Source organism: Rhododendron vialii, chromosome 7a (genome assembly GCF_030253575.1).
Source record: "Rhododendron vialii isolate Sample 1 chromosome 7a, ASM3025357v1".
In the NCBI taxonomy this organism is placed as follows: Eukaryota; Viridiplantae; Streptophyta; class Magnoliopsida; order Ericales; family Ericaceae; genus Rhododendron; species Rhododendron vialii.
Window position 1 is genome coordinate 35,838,500 of NC_080563.1, and position 9,652 is coordinate 35,848,151.

The following is a 9,652-nucleotide window of genomic DNA, read 5'->3' on the forward strand; positions in this document are numbered from 1 at the left end:
GGAACCATGTTCCCTTATCCTCGGTTATTGAATTACGGAGTATGTTTTTTTTTTTTTCCAATTCACCAGCCTCCGAGTGATTATTCAGTGGTTTTGGAACATTGTCACGCAGTATCCAACATTCTTCTTCCTCACGCATTTATATAGGGTCCATACTTAGTACGGAGCCATCATACACGGCGTCCAACATTCATCTTCCTCAGCATCTTACAGTCCAACGGTCGGAATTATTATTTTGGACTAAATGAACTCACAGATGCAAAACTGGACCTGATCGGAGGTTAATAAGTTGGACCGGAACTGAGTCCTCACTTTCCATGCTGGTCCCCAAAATGACCAATGGTGATGCATTTTGATGCTGATAGCCTTTCACCTTCCTAATTTAAGTAAACCTACACTGAGGTTGACAACATCTCCTCTTCTCCAACTGAATCACCTCGATTGTAAATGGATTCACAAATTTGATTCTGAGAAAACTTTTTTATGGAGGCCGTTAAAAAAATTTACGTAGGTGAATCATGCACATCTAAAAGTGTTTTGAACAGTCTAGATTTTAAAAATTCTTTTAAAATCCGGACAGTTGATTGTTGAAACAGATGAATAAAATTTGCCACCTCCGTGAACTTAATGACGCAATGATGTTACTCATGTTTTGTAATTTACTAAAATTGACACAATGATGTTACTAGAGTTGAGGTTAAACCTTGGTTTTACCCTATATATTGATGTCCTTACGAACCGAACCAAACTACATGAATCCGTTGTCTCCATAGTTCTGTCAAGGGCATCCTATTGCGTAATATCCTCATACACATAATCAAATTCATTTCGCAAGGATTACTTTCACTGAATGCACATATATTGATGTTCTTTAGCTTCTTAAATGTCTATAAGGGCAAGAGGTACAGTAAATGACGCATAATGGACCATTTAAACACACACATACAATGAATTAGTATATGGAATTATCCTCTTGCCCTCATTCAAGATAGTTAATGACGTAAACATATGACAAAGTATTGCAAATTCGCAATCAGAAGGCAACTAATAATCCAAATCAACAGCACGGAATAGGCCTGCAGAGGTAATTGACATGGTTAACTATGATAAAAGGGTGGCCGTACTGCCTGTGAATTGCAGTGAAATGACCAAGTTACCCTTGTGGTCGGGATACTGTAGTCAACTAACACACGCCTTGCCTGGGCAGTAATAGGTCTACCATTAGAAAAACAAGGAAAAAATACAAAGCGAAAGGCAGCAAAAATCCAAGCTGAGCAGTCTCCCTTCCCTCTTCAGTCGGAATCAGAATTAACTTCCGCAGAGGATCTTACTGCCCTGCGCCTGTTTCCGTGATAATCGCCATGCTCATCTTCTTCATCTCGTTTGACCTCACTTAGAATTCCTGTAAAATGATATCACTTAAAGATTTCTTTAAGAAATACACAGCAAAGGGAATAGGAAAATTTACCTTTTCTCAATAGTAGAGCCTCAAGTGTCTTTGTGGTGAAATCATCTTTACCTCCCAAGTCCTGAAACCCGACCAATCTATCTATTGCAACTCCTTTCCTGAAATTTATACCGTCCTTGGACGTTAACGCAAGATCTATGAAAAGTTTCAAGTCGCAAAGTACATTAGCCATCCATATAAACCCAGCCTACAATCTTAGAGGCCAACAACCAATTAAATCTAATCGTCCGCCTAAAATAAGCTCAATTTAGATGTCTTTGGATAAATAAACACTTATGTCAGTTATGTGACCATGCCCGAGTGTCAAAACTAAAAAAGCTTATCAAGTTGATAGCATGTGCTACTTGGCCATGTGTAGAAGCTAGTGGGGGCGTGTAGAAGCAAGTGGGCCTCTGAAATTATGACTTAAAAAAAAATGTACTCCAACACCCAATATCTAAAAAGCAAAACTTCTGTGATGCTCCCAAGTGGTATGGGAGCATCATACTCCCAATGAATTACAGCCCTTGGATTGAAAATAGATAAATCACAGCCCTTAGATCAAAACCAAAAACTAAAAATGGGGTGGTTTTGTTAAAAATGAGGCGGTTTTGATCTAAAAAACGGAGGATTACTTACCACAGAACAGACAACACTTACCATTCACTAAGGCAACACTTACCATTCACTAAGGCAGAACTTACCACACTTGTGTGGTAAGTTCTGCCTTAGTGAATGGTAAGTGTTGCCTTAGTGAATGGTAAGTATTGTCTGTAATTCATTGGGAGTATGATGCTCCCATACCACTTGGGAGCATCATAGCCTTTGCCTCTAAAAAGAGAGAGGTTATTTTACTTAAACACTTAAAGTTAATTTGAAATCCCTTTTACATTTTCCAACAACATAGTTATACCAGCTATATCGGCTGTGACCTCTATTGTTGAGAGTGGAGTTGCTATTATGAATAAAATTATGTGAAGAATAAGGGGAAAATTAGACGGGTGATCAATGAATGAGGAATAGCATGGTTGGAACATATAGACCATGGAGAGTGGCATATTTGACAGCTTAGATAATGAAACCATCATTACAAAACTTCAGAAACATGAAGCATATCTATAGTAAAAGCTTGCATGGAGTAGCACTGTAAATTGTTTATATTTTCAGGAAAAAATGTTGTATTCTCTCTCTCTCTCTCTCTCTCTCTCTCTCTCTCTCTCTAATTTTTTTTTGTTGAGGTAGTGTTTCATAGTCGCCTCCAATAACCAAAATCCTAACTACACCACCATAGAAGATCCTGAGAAGCGAGGAAGAGGAGTGTGAATTGTACTTTGTTTCTCTTCATATATTTTTGGAAACCTCTTCATCCTTTTGATTCTTCTTTGTACTTCTTTCATTTATTGCATAACATGCATAGTTGCCGACCACCCAAAAATTACTACAAAAACAATAGACAAGAGCATCCGACAAAAAACTATGAAGTTTCTGTACAGGGTGGCCAACAAAGGAGCATTATTACAGTTTGGGTGCAGGTTGGTAATAACAGAGAGCGTTCTAAGATTTTCTGCAAAGCCCAGCTCAAGAGGTTTTGGTGTGGTGGATCCAGATATGAGCCTGACGAAGAAGCAGCGGTAGGGAAACCAAACTTTGCAGTACAGCTAAACAGGTTTTACATTTTAAACAAGAATTGCCAAACTCATGCAATGTAGATAAGAAATTTGGGCTGACCTGAACAAAATGACACAAGGCAGAGTTTTGATTCCAAGTTTGGCAATGAAGAAAGGAGCATTCTGCATTTCATCTCAAAAGTTAAGGATCTCACTATGCATCACGTTTGAAATGTCATACACGAGTGGAACCACAAATCAAGATTGGAACTGCAATAAAAGTATTCAATTACAGCAAAGATAGAAGCACATGGGACTGACCTCTGCATCTAGCTTGATAAACTTGGTATCGAGATGCCTCAGGCAAAGGGACTTCAAATGCTTGTCCATTATCCTACAAAAGCATCATTGACAAGGCGGCATAAAACTCACAACATAATCTGCATGTGATTGTACGAGTCTGGCAAGAAATTGTGCATTTTAACTGGGGACTTCATGGCAATCCCTCTGTGAAATCAGGATATGCACATAATTGTAACAAAAAGCTCAAGTCGGCATGGAAGTGGACCCTTTTATATTGTCCATTTTTATACTTCCGGCAGACAAGACGAAATTATATTATAGAAGTTGTCGAAGGAGCATAACGCCTGGTACAACCAAGAAGAAAGAAAAACAAAACGAGAAGAACGTACAAAAGATGATTTGAAACATCTATGCATAGAATGGAATATCTCTAATACAATTTTCTGTTGCTAAGAACAACGTTCTTTGCTCTTGTTTGGCTTATTTTGAACGGTTTTGCTAACCTCCGCCCACTAGGCGGAGGGTAATATGCACATAATTCCAAACAAATTCGGATATCAATGCATATATCACGATATTAATACATTTTCACAAATATCGATACACTTTTCTCGAATATCAATGCACTTTTTACCTATTATCCTACACCCTTTGGGCGGAGATTAGAATAATCCTATTTCGAAGTGATTCTTGTCTAAGCTCTAAGGTTTTGGTTTCCTCTGGATGCAGAGTCTTGTTGTGTTGTTATTTTTATGGGGACGCAGAACGCCCCTTAGCACCTGTATTTTAGTTTGTTAGTTGAATGATTTTATTTACCCAAAAATTTGAAAAAGAACAAAACAAAAGCTAGACTCAGCACCCCTTAAGAACCCAAATAAAACAAACCACCCTAACTATGCTGCAATGGAGCCAATCTCATGAAATGTGCTTTTTCCTCTTCCGGTGTTGATTTCCATTCAGCTTCCCAGGCTTTACCATTGCAACATTAGATCTAACAAGTCGGTACATCTCCTTGAATTGCTCCCTCACTCTTCCATACAAAAATGGGAAGAAGATGGGAAAAAAGCGGTGACCCGCTTCTTACCAGATTGCTTTAAAATGCATCAGAACCCAACTGACCATCATAATTCTCCAAAACATCCTCGAGCTCCCTTCTTTATCAGAACGCCATTAACCCTTTCTCTTTTGCTTTCTATCACAACAATTCATATGATCATCACATTTACCGCTAGAATAAGGTTCTCTCTCCTCATTAAGCTTCATACGTTTGTCCGACAAACCATTTAGCGTCCTTACCAATTGACCAAAATGATATTGGCTAGGGTAACAGATTAGTATATTACCACCCTTATCATTGCATAATAAGGACTCCTCAGACGAACCACGGCTCTTGTCAGCCTTCTTGAGAAACAAAAAAACTTCATTATCAAAACCCCTTTCAAAATGACACCTATTGCTTCACAGCCTCCTCCCCTATACCCGATCCCTCTTAATGCTGTTGAAGACCACAAACCTGAGATACCTCAGTTTGGCAATTCAAAAATGTCTACTGACACATGGAGGAAGCACAGTCAAGACTCGAGTTATATGTCGTTCTGCTCATCCATGTCCTCAAAGGCCACAACAGCTGACTTCCTGCTGACCGTCCCTATCTCCCCAGCACCCAGATTAGTACTGGGATCTCCATCAACTTCACTCTGAATCATCGCTTCATCACTAGAACTTTCTCTGCTTAACCTTCCAACATGCTCTTGCTAAGATCAAAACCTTCCAACAACTCACAGCAGGTGCAGCAGTCCTCGCGGTGGAGGTGGCATTGGTGGTTCCAATATTCATTTCTGTGGGTTGGGCAGCGTTCACAGGTTCAGTGATGTGTCTTGGTCAAGAGTAAAGAGTTATGTTGGTCAAGAGTAAAAGGACAACACAAGTGTTAGCATCGGGTCGAGACTCAAGAGAATAGCTACATACAGTTTTAATCAAATCTAAACCGAACGGCCTTTGGGCGGTTTAGAAGAGCACTTTTCTTGTAGTTATTTTGTGTCCCACTGTAAATAGTTCTTCCACTGGTCCATACAGTATTTCATGAAGGATATCATAGTTCAATGCACAGTAATGTGGTAAACTTGAATTGCCAACACCACTAAGAGACACATATCCCTTAGGAGCTATACTCTTGCAGTCTTACCATCGTGTCTACTCGCGGTCTTACCAACGTGTAGTGTCCTACGCAAGTACTTAGTATATTAATAGAGTATAGTAGTATATGACACATAGGTTCTGTGAAGAGGCATAGATACATACAGGTATGGGATATGGGTAAGAAATAAGAATGATGTGTACGCTGACCCAGTTTTCTTTCAAAAAAATTGGTGCACACAAGACACGTACATGTCAAGATAAAAACATTTTTGTACATGCAGTACAATTCATGGATGCAATATTATTTTGTCATGTAAAAAATACAAGATTATATGACAAGCTCAAATCACATATAAGCTTTCTTCAATTTATTCGCCAAAATGATTAGGAAATATGCAACATACAACTGCACAACATTTAGATTGGATAGAGATGCACAACTGCCAATAAATTGCCACTAAGTTCTATGAACCCCAAATGGCAGTTCGAAGCCTATACACAAATTCACTAGGTGTGGTTAGTATGGAAGGTTATTATACCTTGCCTTTTTGCAAATATGCTTCCCATTTAAAGTTGTACCAAGAAAACATGCCTAGAAATTTGAAATGAGTAGTGGATACAAGCAAGGACAAGAGGGTCCAAGTGTAGCTAACCCAATCATTAGTGATTGTAATTGTGCAAACATGTGCATGAGAGAGAGAGAGAGAGAGAGATGTAAAAACTTACTTGCATCGGTAAAACTCCCGATGGTAGAAGTGACAGACTACTTTGTCACTCCCAGTGACTTCACCTAAGAAGTCCCCTTCAGATATCTCTCTGTACTCTCCATGCCCTTGCTTCTTCAATGTTTCTCGCTTCTCAGCTTCTTTCTAGTCTCAAAAAATTCCAGTATTAGTCAGACTTCTTAATCCAAATCCAAAGAAAAAACTATAAATAGAAGCATTTATAAAGACTGCATTTCTAACCTTTAGAGCAGCAATCCGATCTGCGTGCAACTTTTCCAGCTCGGGATCCTGACCTCACCATTGTGAATAGACAAATATTGACCCATATGGATAATTTAACATAGAGAGAAAGACATAATGCAACTTACATCCATCAAGTCATCAAAATCAACCTCCTGATTCATAGACGTAGAAGTCTGTGCTTTTTGTTGAGCTAGCACTTCCTGCAAGATCAGCAAACGGAAACATGAGAAACGATCACAATTTGCAAAGTTGATAGCAGAACAAACAATTTACAACTCTATAGCCTCAGTTACATATATCAACTTATATGAAAATCACAATCTATCAGGCAATCAAGCTTGCCATGAACCATTAACCAATCAAACTGAAACATACTTTCATTGACAGAAAATCAAAGCACTTTTTGATTCACCATGACTCAGTGTTTTCCACATGTTAATAATTGCTTACACCTGAAATGACATGACTATCATGCATACAGATGCACAGTTTATCCATTGTAAGAGATTTATGTCAAAGATGGAAATATTCAGCACAAAAAAAAAAAAAAAAATCAGAAGATCTGTTGGCCTCTACCAAGATTATAATGTGAACATATATCTAGAGGAAGTGAATACTTACTGCTATTTATGTTTGATTCTAAACTTTGTGTGTCCAAGTTCATTTGTTTAGTGCATTCTGCAAATTTGGCTTCTGGGTGAATTTGAAATAAGCATTGCTACATTTTTTTTGCTACAATGTTACCACTTCAAATGAAATGTTCTGAATTCCAAACATCCATCTTAGTCCTTAATCAGATTTCTTTGCTTTCGAAATTCCAGCATATGCAATTTCTAGGCCGAGCTATGTCATTCCAAAATGAAATGGCTAGAGATATTAACCCTAGTTAACTGCACATGTGCATCCCAAGATCTGAAATCTAGAGAAACCACTTGAAGTACAAAAGTCAAAACTAACACAAAGGATCGGTGATTCAGACTTCAGTACTAGATCAAATTACACCAAAAAAAGAAAAAGAACAAAGAGGATGCTTTAATAGCACCAGTGAATGCAAATAATCCCAATAATCAAATTATTTTTAGAAACAGGACAAGATACGGAGAGAGAAAGAAGAGACAAGTTAATGATGAAGAACAAACCTTCTGATAATCACGAGCTGCTGCTGCCATTACATTTCCAAATGCTAAATTAGAAAGAGTTGACTTAACTGCATTTGGATCCATCTCTCTATTTCTCACTGCAGAAATATTCGGGAGGGAGATAAGGATCAAAGACAATACCTAATACTAGCTCTTCAGTAATTGTACAAATATTGCAACATCTTATTGAAGCATTACTTGCTCTGATTCAGGATTGATGATGTTCTCAATATGTACAAATAATATGGTCTTATTGGAGGAGTTCTAAATTGGCCGCCAGCATTTGAACTTCTAGCACAAACTCAGTCAAAAACTTAATTGAAATCAGCTGAATTAGCGTTGGATGATACATTGGAAATGAGTGTTGAGTTGGACTAGGATTCTATCATTCTTACCTCGCAGCTTCTTAGAACTCCCTAGCTCTGAGAAAAATGATGATGTTAATAAAGTGCTGTGATGTTGTTATCGTTAATGTAATTGGTAACAAACTTCGTGCTCCTAACTCAACTTCAAACCCTTCCCCTTCCCAGAAAAAAAAGGCCAAATTTTCCTTTTCTTTTCATTTCTTATTATAATCTTGCAATGAAACAAAAATAAATAAACACTAAAACCATAGATATCTCACTACCCATAGCATAATCAAATCGATGACCTCCGACCACAAACTTCAAGTCATTAAGATTGCTTACACATGATCAGCCCTAATGTTCTCCAAGCTTCAAAAAACAACAACAACGTTTTCCCCAAAATTGGGCTCCCGAAAAAATGCCAATCTAGGGTAAGACACATAATGTTGTCCAATTTAAAACCAACCCTTTATCTCAGCTTTTATGGTTTCAAGAATGTAAACTCTTCAATGAATGTCAATCAACAAACATCAAACAACAATGCCCGAATTAGTGCGACGAATACAAGCCAAACTCATCCAAATCTTAAATCTTATCGTACATTTCCGTATTGCCCCAACTAATCAACAAATTCTTTACGGTATTCTAACATGCGCCCAGAGTCCGCATCTCCCCTTAGTTAAGTACACGACATATATAGCACCGATTTCTGGCGAAGCCCAGATGTCGATTGAACCAAAAAGTTACAGATCCAACGAAATTGAAACTTTAAATCAGGGTAAACAACAAAATTACGGTCGCACGTATGTGGGTTTTGGCGTACATGTGAATCGTGTGTGAGGAAATAACCCGAATAATCGTGTGTGAGGAAAAAGCCCTAATTTCGGCAATCTCGGAGAGTACGAGTGAGAGAGAGCGAGCCAGAGAGAGAGAGGGAGAGAGATAGAGATATACCTTGTTCAATCTTCTCTCCTCAGTTGGATGTTGGGTTCGTCACTCTGGGTTGCTCTCCATTACAACATCTGTCCAAAAAATTAGGGTTTTTGAGAGATTGTGAGAAGAGATAGAGAGATTCGAGAGAGATAGTGACAGAGAGAGAGAGATCGATACCTTCAGCCGTTAAATCTTCTTCTTCGATATGCTCTTCGATCTTCTTGTTCGTTCGTTCTTCTCTTTCTCTCTCCCTCTGAACACGAAATATTTTGAACCGGGGAATGAGTGGTGTTTTAAGTTTTTAACCGGCGTGTGGCGGATCAAAAAAAAAAAGAGTCCTGCTACCGGTACAGATTTTTGTGCACAGATTGTACACAGATTTCGTTGTGGGGCCCACCACGGGTCCCACACAAATCATTCAAGCCGTTCATTAAATGTAAAACATTTTTTCAAGGGTCCCCGTAAAAAATAAAATCAATCCAATACCTATAGGTGCTTCATCCAACCATCTAACTTTTCATTCAGATTTTCGGATAATGAAAAGTTATACAATTGGATCGAGCATTTATAGGTATCGGATTGAGATTATTTTTTACGGGGACCCTTGAAAAAATATTTTACATTTAATGAACGGCTCGGATGATTTGTGTGGGACCCGTGGTGGGCCCCACAACAAAACCTGTGCACAATCTGTGCACAGATTGTATGTGTGTGTAGCATTTCTGAAAAAGAAAACCGGCGTGTGAGGAAATAACCCGAATGGGTTATT

General features: G+C 38.4%; 1 protein-coding gene across 3 annotated transcripts; it reads right to left on the reverse strand.

Moving 5' to 3' along the window:
* Positions 1–1,007: 1,007 nt before the first annotated feature.
* Positions 1,008–9,149, reverse strand: LOC131332167 (thioredoxin domain-containing protein PLP3A-like). Of its 3 annotated transcripts, none has more exons than XM_058366244.1 (9): positions 9,061–9,149; positions 7,604–7,701; positions 6,590–6,664; positions 6,462–6,509; positions 6,223–6,365; positions 3,376–3,448; positions 3,176–3,237; positions 1,469–1,566; positions 1,008–1,402 (listed from the first exon to the last, which is right to left on the reverse strand). In XM_058366244.1, exons 2-9 carry the CDS (start codon positions 7,685–7,687, stop codon positions 1,293–1,295), a joined length of 693 nt encoding a protein of 230 aa, XP_058222227.1. In that variant the 5' UTR covers positions 7,688–7,701; positions 9,061–9,149; the 3' UTR covers positions 1,008–1,292. The 3 variants fall into 3 exon arrangements, with proteins under 3 accessions (XP_058222227.1, XP_058222225.1, XP_058222226.1); XM_058366242.1 differs by lacking the exon at positions 9,061–9,149 and adding an exon at positions 8,774–8,889; XM_058366243.1 differs by lacking the exon at positions 9,061–9,149 and adding an exon at positions 8,552–8,689.
* Positions 9,150–9,652: the final 503 nt, after the last annotated feature.

Bases quoted from the DNA above. Each gene is read 5' to 3' on its own strand.
- LOC131332167 (XM_058366244.1), bottom strand. From the start codon at position 7,687: ATGGATCCAAATGCAGTTAAGTCAACTCTTTCTAATTTAGCATTTGGA. The intron at 3,238-3,375 runs GTCAGTCCCATG...GATGAAATGCAG, and splicing joins TTATCAAGCTAGATGCAGAG to AATGCTCCTTTCTTCATTGC. The intron at 1,403-1,468 runs GTAAATTTTCCT...ATCATTTTACAG, and splicing joins GGCTCTACTATTGAGAAAAG to GAATTCTAAGTGAGGTCAAA.